Raw genomic sequence first — 20,232 nt, forward strand, 5'->3', positions numbered from 1 at the left:
ACTGAGGCAAGTTCCACTCCTTCCGCTACTTCTGCTACTTGCTCCCAGGGCTCCTTCTGGAGCGACACTTGTTATGAAGTGCTGTGATCACCTAGATCTCACTTTCCCCCTGACAGACTGAAGGTCCCCTGAGGGCAGGCACTGGCCCCAGCCCTAGCACACAGTGAGCTCCAATAAATAACTGTTAAAAGAATAGATAAATTGGCTGTTGCCTGTTTGCAAAAATCAAATCCATTCTCAAAGGACCAAAATTTGTTACCTGTAATAAAGGTCAACAGCCAACATTTATTTATTGGGAGTTGAAAGTTCAAACATTGGGCTTTTAATATTGCGTTCATTTAATCCTCGCAGCAACCCTAGGGCGTGAATACTGTCATCTCCATTTTATAGACGAGGAATCTGAGTCTCAGAATAATGAAATAGCTTGCCCCAAACCACACAATTTGGACGCTGTTCACCCCCAATGTGCAGACCATTATGCTATACCATTTTTCCTTTACCTATATGTTTTTTGTTCTTAATTTTTAAAATGTTTTAGAAATTTAAAAAAATTGATATGTAGAAAGAAAAATATCAATCATTCACATTTCTGACAAGCAGGATTATAACTGATGTTAACATCTTGGCATGTTTTTTTCCAGCTTCCTCTTCTCTGTCCTGCTTTGTTGAGAACATTCAGAAGAGTGTGGTGAAGGCCCCCAGAGCCACTTCTTTTTTTTTTTTTTTTTTTTTTTTGAGACAGAGTCTCACTCTGTTGCCCAGTCTAGAGTGCCGTGGTGTCAGCCTAGCTCACAGCAACCTCAAACTCCTGGGCTCAAGCAATCCTCCTGCCTCAGCCTCCCGAGTAGCTGGGACTACAGGCATGTGCTACCATGCCCGGCTAATTTTTTTTTCTATATATATTTTTAGCTGTCCAAATCATTTCCTTCTATTTTTAGTAGAGACGGGGTGTCGCTCTTGCTCAGGCTGGTCTCAAACTCCTGACCTCAAACGATCCTCCCCCCTCGGCCTCCCAGAGTGCTAGGATTACAGGCGTGAGCCACTGCACCCCGCCTAGAGCCACTTCTAAAGAAAGGCAGAGTGGAGTTTCAAGCCACATAGCCACGTTGGGATAACTTCATTGTCTCCCAAGATGGCGTCAGGGAAGTCTGAGTGTGTTGTGGAAAAGCCAGTCTGATTGGGCAGCAACACCTGCAAATGCCCCATGTGGGTAGAGATGTGGGTGGAAAGGGCCCTCGGGAAGGACCGATTTACCTGCTCACTTCCTGTGCCCCCAGGTGCTTGCTCGCCTTGGGAAAAGGAAACCTAAGCGCTGTAATTACCCCACCTGCCGAGCTGGCCCTAAGGCCACCTGCTCCTGGAAAGACACCCAGAGCTGTCACCCCTCTCCAGGGCACCTCCTCCTCCTTCCCTTTTTCAATCCTGATCTTCCAAATTGTGTGTGTGAGTGTGTGTGGTGAGAGAGAAAGAGAGAAACAGACAGACAGACAGAACCAATGCACCAACTAAAGAAACTGTCCCCTCTCTGACCCAGAAAGCAGCATGCGCTGCACGTGCCCACCTTCCACTTGGTTCTGCCTGGGTCACAGCGCGCATTTCTGTGCATTAGACCTATTTACACTTTTCACTCCCTGTCAGACTGGGAGTTCCTCAAGGACAGAGACTGCTTTTAATACACCTTTCTCTCTGCAGTACTTAGCATATTTGACATATAAAAGATATTCAGTAAATAAAGACATCAGCTGTGGGAGAATGGAAAAATGCTTGGAGTCAGATAGATCTGGCTTAAATTCTAGCTCTGCCACATATTAGCTGTGTGACTATGGGTGAATGACTTAAGCTCTCTGAGCTTGGATTTGCTTATTGGCAAAGTGAGGGCAGTAATATTTATCTTTGAGTTTGACCAGTGAAGACTACGTGAATTTATATGTTAAACACTTTAGCATAATTCATGGCAAAGATCATGCAATATTTCTAGAGTGTGGTGGGATTTAGCGGCCTAGATTCTGTTCTAGGCTTTGCCATAGTCCTAGAGCAAGTTTTTCAACTTCTCTGAAGCCCAGTGTCCTCATTTGTAAGATGTGGGGGATACCCACCTCACAGAGCTGTTGAGCACTTTAAATAAAAAAGAATACACATGATGGCTGGGCATGGTGGCTCACACCGGTAATCCCAGCACTTCAAGAGGCCAAGGTGAGAGGATCACTTGAGGCCAGGAGTTTGAGATCAGCCTGGGCAACATAGTGAGACCCCATCTCTACAAAATACAAAAAAAGTAGCCAAGGGTCTCTCTTGAGCCCAGGAATTCAAGATTACAGTGAGCTATGATCACACTACTGCACTCCAGCCTGCGCAACAGAGTGAGACCCATCTCAAAAATAATAACAATAATCTACACAAAAGGATTTGACACACAGTAGGTCCTGAGGGAAACCTTTGTTTCACTGTGTAGACAGACGCACATTCCCCTTTATACTTTGGGATCTTTCAGCCGCAACCACAAAAGGGGATGGCGTGTGGCGCCCAGCTCCACCATGAGCCCAGGACAGACTCTAGAAATGGTTGCTGGCCCAGCCTGGGGGGCCTCCCAGCTGGAGAACACAGGGGCAAGAAGCCGGGAAACTCAGCTCTCCACACCAAAGGCTATACGGTCCCAAGATGCCCATTTGCGCTCACAGCAGAAAGGGTCCAGGTCTTCCTATAAAGACACGTCCCCCTGTCCCTAAGAGCTGCAAGCAGTGACAGAGACAGAGAATGAGACACGTTCTTCTGAATCAGGACGTTCTGTGACAATGTTTATAATTAGAAAAGTGGCTCGGAACAGGATAGAAGCTTGGGAAGGCCATGGCGAAGCCATCCAGACTTGGCTGGAATTTTAAAGAGGGCCCACGGGAAGGAAGGGAAGGGGTGGGGTGCTGTGAGGCCCAGGGAGGACAAGGTGGGCTGCAAGGAGGGGCCTGGCCCAGGCTGCATGGAAGCTCGTGATCACTTTAGTAGAAGATCACAGTGCTTGAGTGTCGTTTGGAAACATCATCCTGGCCTAGCCCCCGCAGGGTTGGGCCCATTTGGCAGGTGTCCCAGGTCTGTGAGAATGTCCTTAGGAACTTCTCCAGGCGGAGGGCCCTGCAAGCACCTGTGGGCACCCAGGTGTTCTCTGGCCTTCACTTGGGCTTCTGCAGGTCGTCAGGCCCGAAGGAGTCAGGCAGCAGCTCCTGGACTGTCTTGACCATGTATGTGCCATCCGGCTTAGTCATGTACACGGGCCAGTTGGTGCCAAACTGGAAAAGAGGCAAAAACAGCATGAGAGAGGCCGGCTGAGCGGTTAGGATGGCCCTGGGTTTGAGTCTGACTCTACTACGTATTGTCTAATGCTCCCCTCTGTGCCCCCCTTTTCTCATCTGTAAAATGAGAATGACAATAACTGCACCCGGCTCATAGAGCTTGAGCAAGGAGCGAATAAAAGGATGGTGTTAAACAGCACAGCGCTTAGCACATGGTTAACAGGCAATAAATGCTCCATTAAGGACTCACCCGGGGGGGTTATAAGAAAGATATCTAACCCCCAGAGCCAGACCTTTCTGCTACGGCAAATGACAAATGACAAGTAACACCTGCTTCCCTTACAGTCTCCTTACTCCTCACAGGAGTTGCTGCATTACACACCAGACGTAGCACCTGCATTATTTCATTATCTGCCCTTTGAGGTAGGCACTGTTATGGTGCCCGTTTTGGCGATGGGGAAACTGGGGCTTAGCAGGGTACAGTCGGCAAAGACAAGTATGTCTCCGGATCTCTCTCCTATACTATGAGAGCACCACTCCCCTGCTGTGTGACCTTGGCCAAATGGCAAATGACAACTCTTTGGGGCTCAGTGTTCTTGCTATGTTTTTTGTTTGTTTGAGACAGGGTCTCTCTCTGTCACCCAGGCTGGAGTGCAATGGTGCCATCATAGCTCATTGTAATCTCGAACTCCTGGGTTCAAGCGAGCCTTCTGTCTCAGCCTCCCGAGTAGTTGGCACTACTGGTGTGTACCACCATGCCTGGCGGTAGAGATGGGGTCTTGGTATGCTGTGGAGGCTGGTCTCAAACTCCTGGCCTCAAGCAAACCTCCCGCCTCAGCCTCCCAAAGTGCTGGGATTACAGATGTGAGCCACTGCACCCAGACTGAAATTGTTTTAGAGATGGGAGAGTGCAAGAAGGTAGGTATAGAGTTAAATTAGCTGTGGCATCATGGCAAGAGCCCTGCAGTGGGAGTCAGCAGACCCAGGCTCTGCCTGGCCAGGTATTGTGAGAGTTAGAGATGATTCGTGTAAAGCATCCTATGCAGTGGCTGGCACATAGTAGGTGCTCAATTAATAGAAGCTGTTCTTATTGATTATGTTGTTTGCCGGTGACCGTTCCTGTTTGCAGCCTCTTGTTCTTCCACGCTTCTGCCTGAATCACCAGTTATGACCAGGCACCAATTCATCTTCTGGCTTTTTTAGAATAAATGTTTTAAGGAAGGAAATTTTTCTGCTTGGCAGGCTCTGCCTGAGGCTATGGTGAAAGTTGAGCGGAGGGTAGCTTAAATGCCTGGTCCCTTATTTGCATTTTGGTTTCAGTTCTGCCTCTCCCTCCTTCAGCTCTTTCAGCCGCCTTCTCTCGTTTGCCAACATCTAATCTGTTTGGAGAAAACAGCAATGAGCAATTGGACCATGCGGGGCCTTGGGAGCCAGGGACTCGGCACCCTGCCTCGGTTTCCCCACATGACCTTAGGCGTTGCGGCCATGCGGGGCAGCTATTTCTGCCCCTCTATATTGGGATGAGTTCCATCGTGTAAATTCAGTGCTTTTCTGGTGGCATTTTTCATCTGGATTTGGGAGACAGGTTTGCAGTCCTGGCAGGAAGCAGAAGGAAGAGGGAGGTGTTTGCACCCTCCAGAGGCTGTGAAAGCCCACGGCACAAACCAGAGCTGACGCAGCCCCCTCTCCCGCAAACACGAACCACTCCAGGAGCAGGAGCTCCCATGGAACAAACAGCTTCCATACTGCAAATACCATTATGTTTCCTCCGTGGCTGAAAATAATTGTGCCCAGTGTATAGAGCCATAAAAGCAGAGAGGCAGCTGTGAGGAGCGTGGGCTTTGGCGTCGGCCTGAACGAGCCACAGATGCCAGCTGGGTGCTGACTGGCCGGGGCCCTTCAGTAGGTCATTGTACTTCTGGGGGCCTCAGAGTACTGGTTTGGAAATGGGAATAATGACACACACTTCCCTTGTGGGCTTGGGTGAGGATTAAGCAAGATGCTGTGTTTAGAGGGGTGGGACTCTCCAATGCAGACCTCTGAGAATCTACAAGAGCTACCGACATTCATCTCCCTCAAATGTACATATAAACATAAAAACCTGCCACAGAGCCCAGTTCAAGAACCCATAATCTGGCCGGGCACGGTGGCTCACGCCTGCAATCCTAGCACTCTGGGAGGCCGACGTGGGAGGACTGCTTGAGGTCAGGAGTTTGAGACCAGCCTGAGCAACAGTGAGACCCCATCTCTACTAAAAATCGAAAAAATTAGCCGAGCATCGTGGCACATGCCTGTAGTCCCAGCTACTCGGGAGGCTGAGGCAGGAGGATCACTTGAGCCCAGGAGTTCGAGGCTGCATGAGCTGTGATGACGACACTGCACTCTAGCCCGGGCGACAGAGCTAGACTCAGTCTCAAAAACCAAACAAACAAAAAAACTCACCCATAATCTAAATCACCCCTTTGTGAGTTGAAGAAATTAAAGCCTTCCATCAAGATGACTTTTGTGAAAAGTACATCAGATCCCTTAAGTCCCGTCTCGAAAACATCCAGTGGCTTCCCTTTATTCTTTTTTTTTCTAGTTTTTAAAAATGTAGTTAAATGTGCATAATATAAAATTTGCCATTTTAACCATGTTTCAGTGTACACTTCCATTCCCTTAATTCTTGGACTACAATAAACCCTCCCTCCCATGGCCCGCAAGGGCCAGCCCCTGCCACCACTGTCCCCTCCGCTCCCCGGGCCCTCGCTCCTTGGCCTTCTTGCCGCTTCTCAAGCTCACCGAGCGTCTGAGTGTGCGACCTGCTGGTTCCTCCACCTAGAAATCTCCTTCTCTAGACCTTTGTCGCTCTCATCTTTTTTCATTATTTCTATTTCTGCTCAAATGTCATCTTCAAAGAGAGGCCCTTCCTGGCTATCTGACTGGCAAATCAGGGATTGGCAAACTTTTCTCTGTCAAGGGCCAGACGGTAAGTATTTTAGGCTTTGCAGGCCATGTGGCCTCTGCCGCAGCTGCTGGCTTCTGTAGTTGTAAGACCAGAGCAGCCACAGGCAATAGGGGAATGAATGGGCATAGCTGTGTTCCAATAAAACTTTATTTACAAAAACAAGCAGCATGCTGGATTTGACTCACAGGCAGTAGTTTGCTGACCCCTGATCTGCAGTATCCCCTGCTGCCCTTTTGTCACTCAACTCCCTTTCCTGCATTTTTTTTTTTTTGGTTTGTTTTTAATCACTCACCCTTTTACTCTCAGAAATGCCATTGCTTATTTATTTTGCCCCTTGCCTATTGTCTGTCTCTTGCACTAGACTACAAGCTCCGTGAGGGCAGGGCCTAGCCTGTCTTGTCCCTGCCGTCTCCCCGGAGCTTCCTTGGTGCCTGGCATAGAGCAGATACTCCATCACTACATATTTACTGAACGAAGGAGTCATTTCCAGTGATTCATGCAAGGCCTTAGAAGTTGGCCAACCAAGCAGACAGGACAGTAGCTGTGTCCCCTCGCTGGCAGCTTGGCAGTGTCCCCACGGCCTGGGCGAGCACAGAGGCATTGAATTTACATTCCAGAAAGCAGGAGAAGCTGGTTACCTCTCTCATGACTTGCCTGCAGGCCCCACAAGGTGAGACAAAATCATCTTGCACGTCACTGGAAAAGCAAAGAATCAAACTCAGATCAGTCTCTCTGGAGGCGTGAGGACAATTGCTGAGTCCCAGGCCCTTTCCGATTAGGCCAAACCCCATGAGGTAGTTCCTGATTCACACACAGTGTGTCCTGGGGGCTGAGAAGGCGACTTGGCAGCTGTCCACACTTCCACGGGGCAAGGCTGTGGGCAGGGATTCTCATTGGTGCACTTAATAAATGTTTAGTGAGCACTTACTATCACCCACACCCTGGGAATACAAAGGTTGAGGAGAATTTGTCTCTGGCAAAGAGATTATTCAGCCCAGTGGATGACCTAGCGGACTAGGCAAGTTATCATTTTAAGTAAAATACAGTAAGAAGGAGGCAATCCCTGCCTATGGAGTGAGAAAGACTATCGTATAGAGGAGGTGACATTTGGCCCAATCCTCGAAAGAAGTACAGAATTCAGAAGTCACCATTCGGTGAGCACCTGCTATACACCAAACTGTACCAAGCACTCAACATATGTTATTTCATTTAATTCTCAGAACAACCTGGATGTCAGAATGGCCATTTTACAGGTGAGGAAACAGGTTCAGTGAGATGAAGTAACAGAGGAGCTATTCTGAAGCCCAGGATTTTTCTGTGTTGTAGGCAAAGGAAACAAACAGTATGTGCAAAGGCCCTGAGGCATGGAAGAATAAGATACATGTGAATCAAAAAGAAAAATGGGCTCCTTGCATCGGAGAAAGCCTGGAGAAGACAGGATTACAGCCAGGGGTTGCCTGTGAGAGTTTAGGCACCTACAGGCAGGCTCCAGCCCTGAGCAGGACGAGGGATGGTGCTTAAAGAAGGCAGGTTTAACTGTAGGAACCTCCAACCCTGCTGGAGTGCAAAAGGTTAAGCCAGCAGCCACGCTTGTCCTTGCTCTTCTGGACCCACAGCTCTTCGACATCTCTGGAAGAACAGGGGACTGAAATTTGGATTCTCAGTTGGCACCTCCTTTTGCTATGTGTGACTTTGCCTGAATCATTTTAACCCAACCGAGGCTCCTTTCTTTGCCTGTTAAATGTGGATAATAGTGTCATCTACTCTTTCGGATGCTAGAGCATAAAATAAGGTGTACGAAAGGCTTTGTGAATGTTAGAATGCTACACACATATTACACACATATTGTTCCTGCTTGTACTATTTCCCGGACACTTCTTCCTTTACATATATAAGCTCTGTCAAAATTTTAGTGCTTTGGCATATATAGTTTTGTTATATGCCATGTGCTTTATGTATTATTTTATCATTAATCTTATTATATAGTAACAATAATTGTTATATTGTTTAATGTGTACCTAGAATGTGCTAGGCATCCTAAAAAGTACTTTATATGCACCATCTCATGTCAACTGACAAATATTAATATTTGTTGAGCACCTACTATGTGCCAGGCGCTGTCATTGGTGCTGGAGGTACAGCAGTGAACAAAAAAGACAAAGTTCGCTGTGTCGAGAATTTATAGACTGGGAAGGGGACCAGGCAACCAACCAACCAACCATTATCAAGAGAGGTAGGGACAGATGCTAAGAACAGAATAATAAAGCTGCTCAGTACTATTTCATTTAATCCTCACGACAAGTACGTCTAGGGGTCCAGTCAAAGAAAGGTTCTGCTTCATGGAAAGGTGGGGTCCTCTCTGAGCACACTTACAGCTCCAGAAGAAAATTCCATGGGCCCATGAGAGGGTGGGGACCCCTGCCCAGGGTGCCCACGGAGCCAAGATAGCCCCTGCAATCAATGGGGGACAGCTGGCACAGCCCGGGGCCTCTCCCAAGCTCACTGGAGTTGGACTCTGTGCTATTTGTCACTCATTCCACACAGGTTGACAAAAGTCTGCTCCATGGCAGGCAGGTGAGGGAGAGGGGCAAGCAAAGACTGATGGGGGAATCCCTGCCTTCGGGACCTTTCTGTCTGGAGGGGGACATAAAATCGTCACGTAACAAAGGCAGACGGTGGTCAGAGCCCTGAGATTCTGTCTCCCTTCCATGGCCCGGGAGGCCTCGGCTGAGCTTGCTGCTTCCTGTCTCAGTCTTGTGGCATGTGCGGCCCACTGCCCAGTGGACAGCTCCTGGGACAAGGTGACCCACATTAGGGTTTTCAGGGTGGGCAAACACGCATTCTACTGGGAAGTTAAAATTGGTCCTGGGTTCTACCACCAAAAGTCACAATATGGTGCTTCTAGACAGTATCCCTGTGGGACAGGACACAGTCTGATTGTAACGATGGCTTACAATTCTGTTGGGCTTCTCTGTGCCGAGCACGGTGCTGAGGACCTAATGTATTAGCTCATTGAATCCCCAACAACCCTGTGAGGGGCAAGGGTGTGCAGGCGCTCTTACTGCCTGCCTGTTACAGATCGTGAAAGGGAAAGAACTTGCCTAAGGTCACAGAGCTAGTAAGGGGCAGAGCCAAGATCGGAACCCAGAATCTATGCACTCTGCCTGTGGTAGTTTTGTGGCTTGCAGAAGTAATAATGATGACTTTAAAACAATGGTTTTAATTTATGATGTACTCTGTGCCAGGCACTTTACAGAAAACATGTCATGAGTCCCCACAACAGATCAATCTCCTCCATCTCACATGCTCAGAGAGTCTAAGCAACATGCCCGAGGTTGACAATGCAGGAACCTGGTCGTCTAACCCAGAGCCTGGGCTTCTAACCGTTACTCAATATTCCTGCCAAGAGTGAGCACTAAAAGCCAGAATGTTCTGGCTGTCTCAGGACATTTCTTCACGCTTCCTCTTTCCTGCCTCTCCCCTGACTTTCATCCTGTCCTGCTTTTTGCTGTGTATTTAACGTTTTCTGTGGTTTGTGCTGACCTTGGTCACACACTGAGGCTGTGCTTATCAGACCTGACAGCTGGAAACCTATTGACTCTGATAACTACATTCAGAACTGCAGTGGGGCAAGCTTATCTCTCTGTTTACGAAGTCCCATCCTGGGCTCTGCAGACACATGGGCCTTTCTTGAGTGCAGTCTCCATCCTCAGAGATCTCAGAGGGGCTCTCTTAGACTGTTCAGACCGGTGCAATGTCAATAAGGGAGTTTGCACTTCCCATTCATGCTCTGACTCCATGCTCTCAATTTAATAAATCATTAGTGCAATAATGACTGCATTTCTGGCTCGGGGAAGCCAGTGCAGGCTGAATACCCAGAGTAGAGCAGTTGGATGCCAGAAAAATGCAGGTTTTGTGTAAATAAGGACATTTGCTAATCATTGCTAGTGATAGTCAGTCATGTTTAAAGACAGATAACGACCAAGAGAAAAAGCCTTTCATTTGGAAAATTCTAAACAGCGCAAGGCATCGTTATCCTTTGGTTGACTTTGGCCTCTTTTTCTCCAGAATATCATTATTTTCTTGGATCAGCCTTTAAATTGAGTTATTTCCTTCTTTTTTTTTTTTTCATAAAGTGCAAGTCACATCCTGATCTCTGCTCATCTGCACAAGATGTTCCCAGCGCAGTCTCGTTTACCCTTCCTGGAGCCAAAGGGAAGCTAGAACAGACCTGGGTTGCAGGGAAGGCTCTCGGTGCCGGGACCTTCTCCTTTAAGTGCTCCCTGGGCTCCACGCACTTAGCAACAAAGCCTGAGTAAGCCGGACCACCTTGGGGCCAGATCAGGGCAAAGCTTGGGGTCTTAGAAAACACACGTGGGCCTATTTCTGTCGCACGGCCCCATCAGCCTTGCTCTAAGCCGCTGCATTTCCGCTGCTTGCGTCTCAGCCAGAAAGGTGCTGTGGTGATGCCACCAGGAATTATCTCCACTATGAGTGAAGGGATAATTCCCTCGCAGGATGTGATCCATGCAGCCAGATGTCCCTAAAGACCCACGCTTGCTCAGCCAGGCAGCCTCTTTCTGAGTGGGTTAAACGTTTCCCGTGTCATTTTTCTTCCAACATTACTTATTCACCAAGAAAACTCTGTGTCATAGACAATACACAAGTACACACAGGAGCAATTCGCCATTAAATCATTAAATTAATGGGGCCCAAATTAGTAAAAGAGCTCATTTACATGCTTGAATCCTGAAACCACTGAGTCTGGGTTCGGGGCCAAGAAGGATGCATCATGCTCCCTTGGAGGGTAAGCACGTGAGAACTAGGATCTTTACGTTTGGGGCACTTAGAGAGAATTGAATGTTGCTCCTGTTCGACAAGAGCCTGGACTGGAATCCGGTTAGTTTGAACCATAACCGGTGTTTACCTGGCTGTCACCCCCCGGTGTGCAGCTTGTCCTTGCATCCTGGCTCTGGCTCCTAGAGGCGAGTGTTGCTGAATGACGGAGTCAGCGGTGCTGAATGGCTTGTCCAAGATCCCAGGATTGGCTCAGGAGGGCAGGGAAGAGTGTTTGATCCGGCACAGCACGGTGCAGTGAGGCTCTGAGACCTGAGTTTTGTCCCGGCTCTGCCGCTAACTCCCAGCAAAGTTGCTCACCTTCTCTAGGCCTCAGTTTCTTTAGCTGTATAATGGGGGTGGTGACGAGGGAGTCTATACCAGGTGATTTTTAGGTCCCTCCAGCTTTAGGTTTCTATCCTGCCTTTCCACTGTATCTTGCAGGGACCCTGCTGTACTTTGTGTTGCAGGAACAGAAATGCACCGACCCTTGCATGAGAGCGGCCGTGGTCGTTTACCTGCTCTGCAGCTTCAATGAGGGCAGAATCCATTTCTTATCTGTCTCCTTAGCCTCAGCACTCAGACCAGGGCCCTATGCAGTGCCTGGCACATAAAAAGTGCTTGATAAACATACATCAGGTGAATGAATGAATGAATGAATGAATAGCAGGTGTATGGGGGATGCTGGCTGAAGAGATGAATGAATACTGCTGCGACCTGGCTTTCCCATTTACCTGGCGACAGCCATTGCCCTGAAATCCTTGTACCCTTCTGAAACGGCCTTCTGGATAGCGGTCCGTTCCGCACAGATGCTCAGTGGGTAGCTGGCGTTTTCGATGTTGCACCCTGAAAAGAGAGGAGAGCCCAGTGGTATGACCAGCAGAACTACTTCCTGTTGCATGTGTTGAGTACAAGGCTTGCCCCATTCCAGCGCAGGGAGGGACCAGGTGCTCTGGGCAAGGTGGGGAGAAGGAAAGGGCGATTTGACCTGAAGCGCTGGTAGACTCCTTGGCCCATGGTAGCGGCCCTTGCCAAGAACCTCTCACTGTCTTCACTTACCCAATGCCTCCAGCTTGAAGCACAGCCTGGGAGCAGGGGCAGCACAACAGGGCAGATTAAGCAGCCTCCCCACCCTGCAGAGGTCAAGGCCAAGGGAGATGCTGAGGCGTAAGAAAGTAAGCAGAGCCCCCAGGCCCGGACCTAAGAGATGGAAGCCACGGGATGGGGTTGGGCTATGGTCTGACTGTTTGTATCACCCCATCTCAAATTCATATGTTGAAATCCTGACTCCCAAGGTGATGGTATTAGGAGGTGGGGCCTTTGGGGAGATGATTAGGTCATGAGAACCAAACAAAGGAGACTAGTCCTCATGAACGGATCAGTGCCCTTATGAAGCCAGAGAGCTGCCTTGCCCCTTCCACCACGTGAGGACATAGCGAGGAGGGGCCGTCGATGAGAACCCGGCCTTCACCAGACACCAAATCTGCCTGTGCCTTGATCTTGGACTTCCCAGCCTCCAGGACGGTGGGCAATAAATTTCTGTTGTTTATAAGCTATTTAGCCTATGGTATTTTGTCATAGCAGCCTGAAGGGGCTAAGACAGGTCCGGGTTCAAAGTTTGAGCCTGGACAGGATTTTTGGTGCTAGTTACTGGCTGTCAGAGTTCAGCCAGGGTTCAGCCAGAGTTGTGTTGCGTAACAAACTGTCCAAACCAACTAACAACTGAGTCAACTAACAAACAAAAAGCTCTCAAGCTTTGCGGAAAGTGCCTGTGATTGTGTGAGCCTTAAGGCAATTGTCAGGCCTCCAACGGGAGGTGCCGCTGCTAAGGCGGCCCAGCCCTGCGTCAGGGGTGTTCCTGGGGGACAACGAGCCAGGGGTGCTCCCAGGAGACACAATGTTGGCATAGACAGATTGGCTGGCTAAGAAATCCCCCATCTCCAGGGAAGAGAGTCCATGAACAAATGGCACGGGATGTGCGCTCTCCCCTAATCAAGATGTGGTGCGTGGTCTGTGTCGCTCCTTGTAGCTTTGTAGCTTGCCTTCCTCCCTGAGGCAGAGATATTGATTGTGCCCTGTATTCACTTCCTGTTTCTTCCTTTAAGTAATACAAGTGACCTGCATTCCAGCAAGGCCACTCAATGAGGGACTGTAACTCCCTCGCAGCATGCTGTGGCCACGTGCCTGAGTTTTGGCCAATGGCATGTGGCCCAAAGGGATGTGAGAACATCTGGATCACATTTTTTATAACGAAATTGCGTGCCTATTACTTCTTTTCTTTCCCCCTTCCACTGGCTGGCCGGAGGAGGTGGCGGGGTGGGGCAGCTTTGAGCATGTGGTTTATCGTCACAGGAATGGAAGAGTGACAAGAGAGAAGGGACTCGGGACCCTGGCCAACTCCTGGAGTAGAGTTGTCTATTTGCCCAGGGCCTACTGCTTCCTCTGGCTGGTCTTGAACTCCTGACCTCCAGCGATCCTCCTGCCTTGGCCTCCCAGAGTGCTAGGATTACAGGCGTGAGCCATCGCGCCCGGCCTTACTCTGGCTTGTAATGTGAGAGAAAACCAGAATTCTATCATGTCTGAGTCACTGTGTTTTATAATCTTTTGGTCAGAGCAGTGTAACCTATATACCTAACTAATACAGAAATTTGTGCTGAAAGTGAGATGCAACTTTAATGAAAGCAATCTACAAATTGTGACATTGACTTAGCGGTTGGGCTGAGGAAACAGAAATGAGGGGAGATGGAAAGCTGACGGCCTTGTTAGTCGGCCACTCGGCAAAGCTCCACGCTGCAATGACCTGGAGACGCCGGGCCGGGCCGGGCCGGGCAGCCGGCTAGCAGGAAGGGAGAGCTGGCAGCCGTAAGAACTATGCCCAGAAGGATCTCTGGGGGTCCAGGGCACTCCTGTACGGAAGTGATTGGAAGCAGAGAGCTCAGGAAGTTTTTCAGTTTTTGACAGAATTGGATAGCTAAAGAAGCCACAAGACTGGCCTATAAAAGCTGCACTTGGTCAATCTCTAGAGAAACGCCTGGGCCCCCCAAACTCCAGCATCCGTGGGCTGAGAGACCGTGTGCCCCCAGGAGGGCGTTCTCCCCAGCACCCGCTGTGGATGTGGGGCCGACGGAGGATGGTAAGGGTCAGGGAGAGGCTCCCAGAGGGCAGTGGACAGGGAGGGCCCCAGAGCAGAAAGGGGAGGAGCGTCAGCCAGGGCAGGGACCCCTCACACCTCCGGCCCAGCGCGTGGGGACTGCTGAGGACCGTGACTGCCGGGAGTCCCCTGCTCTTCCCTGTCCCTAACGGCAGATTTTACTGTCGCCCCTTCCTGCTCCACGTTGTATCCTGCAGGAGGGGTGTGAAGTGGGGGTAGATCATTATTTTTACGGGTCACTAGACCAGCACAGCCACGTCTGGACAGGAAGAAGAGGGCTGTGCAGCTCCGTGAGGTCCTGTGCTGAGAGCTGTGTGCTGGCCGGGTGGGACTTTGGGTGGCCTCCCTTAGGGACGAAAGCGGCCGCCTTGCACAAATAACAGGAAAATACCGAATCCCCCCATTTCCCCAGTAACAGTTAGGGATCAGTCCTGTGGTTCCCCCACTCACAGGCACCCTGCAGGAGTTCTGTTTTGCACAACTTCTGAAAAGAGCTGAATGAACAGAAAAGAGATGTAAATCTCTCTCTTTCAAAATTGTTTTCTGAGAATCTGTGTTTTTACAGTCAAAAGAGTTCCTGAGCGAACAACAGGGTGCGAGCTCCAGGCCCCAGCCATATCTCAAGGACAGAGTCACATCTGCGATCATCCCTTCCCCGAGGAAGAAAGGAAGGAGCTGATGCAGCAGTTTCTCAACTGCACCTGCCAGTCTACGACCCCCTTTAAAAATCCTCAACAGCTGGTTTTTGGGCACATTCTTCCTTTTCCACCACCATGCCGGTCCTCCCACCCCCACTCCAGGGAAAAATAAATAAACCTCTTCTTTCTATCCTAATCTTTGCTGTCTGCAGAAATCTTTCTCAAAACCCGCCTGCACTAGCTCTCCACCCTGTCTGGTGGCCCTTAGGGGACTAAAACTGAGTCACTTCTCTGCCTCCACAGGGGGAGAAGTCACTTTTCTCTCTGTGAGGGGACTGTCTCGTCCTCTCATTTTTCTACCTCTGGACGGGGAGCCGCTTCAGTCTTGAAACTGCTCCCTCCTCTGCAACTCCTAGGACATTCCTCTCAATATCATTGGGAATTCACTGAGCCTCCTGGTCCCTGGAATCTTGGGGAATGGTCGTACGCACAAGGTGGAGAGTGATAGCTTTTGGTTTGGTTGGTCAAGGGAAACCCAGCGCTGGGTCTACCACTGGGGAGGGTGGCATAGAGGGCCGCTTCCTAACTGCTCTTTCCCAGAGGACACTGCCCCCATCGGTCTTCACCCAGACCTAGGGACGCCTGGCTATGGGGAAGACTTCAGGGTCACAATCTGAGTCAGAACTCAGGGATACCTGTTTTCCGGCCAGATCATGAGGTTTTCTTTCGTCTGACTCTGATTTCCAGGACGCCTGATGTCTGATCAGACCTTCAACAGTCATCTGAGCTGGGGACACCCTCTCAGACTTCTTGCAACATGTGACCATCCCTAAAAACATCCTTTTCTTTCTCTGAGTTGTCATCATGGGCAACGTCCAACCGGCTCCACCTAAGGACTCTCCATTGGGCTGTCTCCGTAAGAATTTGAAAACTTTGGAGCTCTCGGACTGCTGACCTAAACGCTTAGCCTTCTGTTGCAACACAGCCTGGCCACACTATAAGTTAGGCGACCAGGAGGTCTGGCCCGGGAATGGATCTCTTAATAATAACAACATCCTGCAACGTGATCTCTATTGTTGCCAACCTGGCAAATGGTCTGAAGTTCCCTATGTCCGGGCCTTGTTTGAACTTGCTAAACATCCCCTTCTCCGTTCTACCTGTCACATGGTACTTCTTGCTTCTACTTCTCTACCCTCTTCTTCTTCTGACCTAGGCGACGTTCCTCCCTCAGCTCCCCCTGTTCTCCCTCCCTACGGTGCCGCCACCTCCCCCCTTAACTCCACTGCCTTCACTGCCCCCTGCCTCTCCCCTCCTTCCTCTCCTCCGCCTCCTCCCCCTCACTGCCACACCCGCTCTAGCCGTTCCAGAGCCCCTCCCTTCCTGTGCCTCTGCTCCAGCTGCTGGTGTGGAAGGCATTCTCCAAGTCCGTGTCCCTTTGTCCCTTTTTCTGTGCCTGAACAATCTCAGACAGAAGTCAAACCAGGCAGCTTCTCAGCTGATCCCTCAAAGTTCTCTAAGGAGTTTGAATGCACCACTGTTTCCTGTGACCTGGGGTGGAGAGAGATGGGTGGAATTTTCTCTGCTAGTACTACAACCACCCAGGAGAGGGCTGGTATTTTGTCTAAGGGTAGGGAGTTCGCAGATGATCTCAATCAGAGGCAGTCTGAGGCTTACGCTGTGGGCTTCACGGCAGCTCCAGAACAAGACCCAAATTGGGATCTACCAACGGGGGTCTCCCCACAGGGAGTGGTGGGACCCTCTGCGAGGCCCTTACCCACGAACAAGCCAGCACCCAGGTTCCCTGCTTTCTCCACCCCCGGCCATCCGCCAGCACAGTGGGTGAAGGGAAGAGAGCGGGGCTTTGGGGACCCCAGCCCTGGGTTTCACCACCAGCTCCTGAGTGTGACCTCAGGCAAGTCCTGTCACCCCTGGGCCTCAGTTTTCTTCATCACAAAAGGAGCTTAACACGCAAGAGAGTGGGCGGGAGGTGAGGAATTACCAGTGAGGAAGCCTTAGCAAGGTGCCAGACACAGCGAGGCTTGGAAAGCATTAACCGTCTCCCTCCCAGCACTCCAGGGCCCTGCATGTTATTGATTTATGGCTTTCCCTTCAAACTTCCTCATTCCAGTCCTCCCCCGATTTAAGCAGCAGATGAGTTTTCAGAGCACGGGCAGAGTAGGAGCGTCTTAGCCTGGAGAGGCCCAGGAAGGAGGTGACAGAGCGGCTGTCTGTGCCTCTGTGCACTTCCTGCCCGTCCTCCTCTGGCCCCCAGGGCAGGCTGCTGGGGAGCGGGGATGCCAGGGCGCTGCCCTTACCTGAGAAGATCTTGCCATTGCTGGTGAGCAGGGCAGCCCCCACGGGAAAGTGACTGTAGGGGCAGTAGGCTAACTTCTTGGCCTCCTGGGAGGACAGCAGCAGTTGTTTGATGTCCTTGGCATCCAGGGTGCAGGCAGGACGCTTGTGGGCCATGCTGGTACCTGGTGCCTGGGGCAGGCAGGCACGCAGGCAACGGAGCAGAGTAAATAGGAGCTCCGAGGCAGCCTGGGGCGGGCCCCTGTGTGACACATCGCCAGTTGCTCCTCCCCCAGGGTGTGTCTGTGCAGCCAGACCGCAGGCTCCTCAGTGTACAGCTTTCAGGATGCTGGGCAGGGCTAGGCTTGGGCCGGGAGCCTCCCGTGGTTTGGGTTAGACGGTGCCAGGGTGTGTGCCAGTGTGGAAGGCTGCGACGTGGGGTCCACACTCTCCCTCAGGGGCCACTCACTGCTGACACACTGAGGGGTGAGTGGGCGAAGGCCTGGTCAGTATGAGTGGGTCAGAGGGTGGGTGCCACTCTGTAGGGGTGGCTGTAGACACATACTCCTCAAGAAAGAAGCTACCGGGTGAGTCAGTGTGAGATGTCAGAGGCCCAGGCTCCAAGGGTTGACAGCCCTCAGTTTGGTGAATGGCTTTTTCTCTCCTTCACTGAGGGAAGAGATGAGGCTGAAAGGGCAGGGCTGGTGCAGCCACTTGGCATCCTGAGTCAGGAGGTGTGAACAAGCTGCAATGAGACTGAGGAGCTTCTTTATTTGTCACTCAGTTTCCTTCCAAGTTCCCTTCACCCCAACCTAGAATTAAAAACTATCTTAGTTGGTGGAAACCTTTGAGATTATCTTCTCAGGCCCCCTCATTTTTTTAATTGGCAAAAATGGACATTGGGTTGGTGGTAAAAGAAATGGGTTTGCATCCTGGCTCCACTTGACCTCCCTGAGCCACAGCTTCCTCATCTCTCCAGTGGGACTAGTGGTAATCCCTGTTCTAGTTCCTCTAGCTTTGGAGCTCTCTTTTGGAGACCCTGGTTTGAATTCCAGTTCTGCCATTTATTAGCCCTATGACATTTGGAACCTCACACCATCTCTCTAAGCCTCAGTTTCCTCATCTTTAAAATGGGTGTGCTACAGTGTCTCACTTACAGAGTTGTGAGGATTGAATGAGCTAATGTATGTAGAGCAGGGCATTATAACTCTTTTCTCAGTTATAACTATACTTGGCCCCAAACCCTTTAGAATGAGACTTGGTATCTGTCTTTGAGGATCTCACACTCTAGTGAAGGAAACAGACAAGTCAACAGAGAAGTATAAAACACAACAAAACATGATCAGGTATTGGGTCCCCTAGCAATAATGAATAACTAATTGTCTGGAGGAAGTGGTGGGGTAGGTAGGTTAGGGACATCTTCCCAGATGGCAGGAGGCTAAAAGGCATCTTAAATGATGGGTGAATGTTCATACTGGACCAAGTGGGTATAGAAAATACTGTCTGCGCCACACCCGTACCCCCTTAGCTACTCTAGAGATCACCTCCAGCTTTAATGGATAGTTCATGGCCACACAAGCATTCTCTGGGCATAGGAGTGTGCTCAGCCCATGCACAGGGTAGGCCGGAAATGTCAGGGAGTTACCATTCTCTGTATGGATTAGGATCCATAATATATCAAGAATTCCTAAAATCAGTAAGAAAAAGAGAAGCATCCCAATAGAAAAGTAGGCAAAAGACTTGAACAGGTATTTCACAGGAGAGATGAGGGTAGAAAAAACTTCTCTACAAACTTTCAAGTCTTCAGACTTGGCCACATAAAAATTAAGATGTTTTGTTAATTAAGGACTTCATAGACAAAGATAGAAGTTTTTTTGTTTTTTGGTTTTTTTTTTTTGAGACAGAGTCTCACTCTGTTGCCCAGTCTAGAGTGCCGTGGCGTCAGCCTAGCTCACAGCAACCTCAAACTCCTGGGCTCAAGCAATCCTCCTGCCTCAGCCTCCCGAGTAGCTGGGACTACAGGCATGTGCCACTATGCCTGGCTAACTTTTTCTATATATTTTTAGTTGTCCAGTTAATTTCTTTCGATTTTTTAGTAGAGACACGGTCTCGCTCTTGCTCAGGCTGGTCTCGAACTCCTGACCTCAAGTGATCCTCCCACCCCGGCCTCCCAGAGTGCTAGGATTACAGGCGTGAGCCACCACGCCCAGCCAAAGATAGAAGTTTGAAAAAACTGAAAAAAAAAGAAAGAATCTCTTCAGTGGCTGGAATAATTGCAAATAATTAATATAGTGACTATGTAAGGAACCCATAGCAAATTAACAAGAAAAAAGCAGGAAACCCTATAGGGAGATGGACAAAGAATATGGACAGGCAGTTTGCAGAAGGGGAAACTAAAATGGCCAGGAAGTATTTGCTCAAGTCTCCTTGATATTCACAGAAATGAAATTAAGACAATGAGATCATCGCTTTACACCCATCAGAATGGCAAAGAGAAAAAACTTGGCTGATGATAAGTGTTGGCAAAGATGAGGAGAGACTGGAACCCTCCTGCACTGCTGCTGGGATTTCATACTGGTACAACCTTCTGGGGAGCAATGTAGCTGGACCCCAGGAAGTTAGCTATGTATTCATCCTGAGATTCAGTAACCCCAGCCCTAGGTAAACAGAGAAACTCTCACATGAATCCATGAGAAGATTCAGATGAAGATGTCTTTTGAAAAGTTTTAAAGTTCTACCTTTTACTTTCAAGGATTTCTTTTACCTGGAATTAATTTTTATTAATTCTAGTATGAAGCAGGGTTCCAATTTAATTTTCTTCCATATGGATAGCCAATTATCCCAGCACCACTAATTGAACATACACTCCCTTCCCCAGAGTTACAAGACGCCAGCTATGATAAATTTCAAATTTCTATATATGGGTGAGAATGGTTTTGGGCTCTCTGTTATGTTCCACTGGTGAATTCGTTCATTCTTATAGGTATACAACATCTGTCTTTATTATTACAGTTTAATAATAAGTCTTGATTTCTGGAGACTTTTTCCCCCTTGGGCTTTTGCTCTTCTATATAAATTTTAGAATCA

The 20,232-nt window shown here is 49.5% G+C and overlaps 1 protein-coding gene across 2 annotated transcripts; it reads right to left on the reverse strand.

Moving 5' to 3' along the window:
* Positions 1–2,782: 2,782 nt before the first annotated feature.
* On the reverse strand, positions 2,783–17,416 carry CDA (cytidine deaminase). Of its 2 annotated transcripts, XM_045548521.1 has the most exons (4): positions 17,169–17,409; positions 11,799–11,910; positions 6,867–6,924; positions 2,783–3,278 (listed from the first exon to the last, which is right to left on the reverse strand). In XM_045548521.1, the coding sequence occupies exons 1-4, from the start codon at positions 17,320–17,322 to the stop codon at positions 3,162–3,164; spliced, it is 441 nt and encodes a 146-aa protein (XP_045404477.1). In that variant the 5' UTR covers positions 17,323–17,409; the 3' UTR covers positions 2,783–3,161. The 2 variants fall into 2 exon arrangements, with proteins under 2 accessions (XP_045404477.1, XP_045404478.1); XM_045548522.1 differs by lacking the exons at positions 2,783–3,278; positions 6,867–6,924 and adding an exon at positions 6,932–7,102 and having other exon boundaries at positions 17,169–17,416.
* Positions 17,417–20,232: the final 2,816 nt, after the last annotated feature.

The sequence above is a fragment of the Lemur catta genome, chromosome 3 (genome assembly GCF_020740605.2).
Source record: "Lemur catta isolate mLemCat1 chromosome 3, mLemCat1.pri, whole genome shotgun sequence".
Taxonomy (NCBI): Eukaryota; Metazoa; Chordata; class Mammalia; order Primates; family Lemuridae; genus Lemur; species Lemur catta.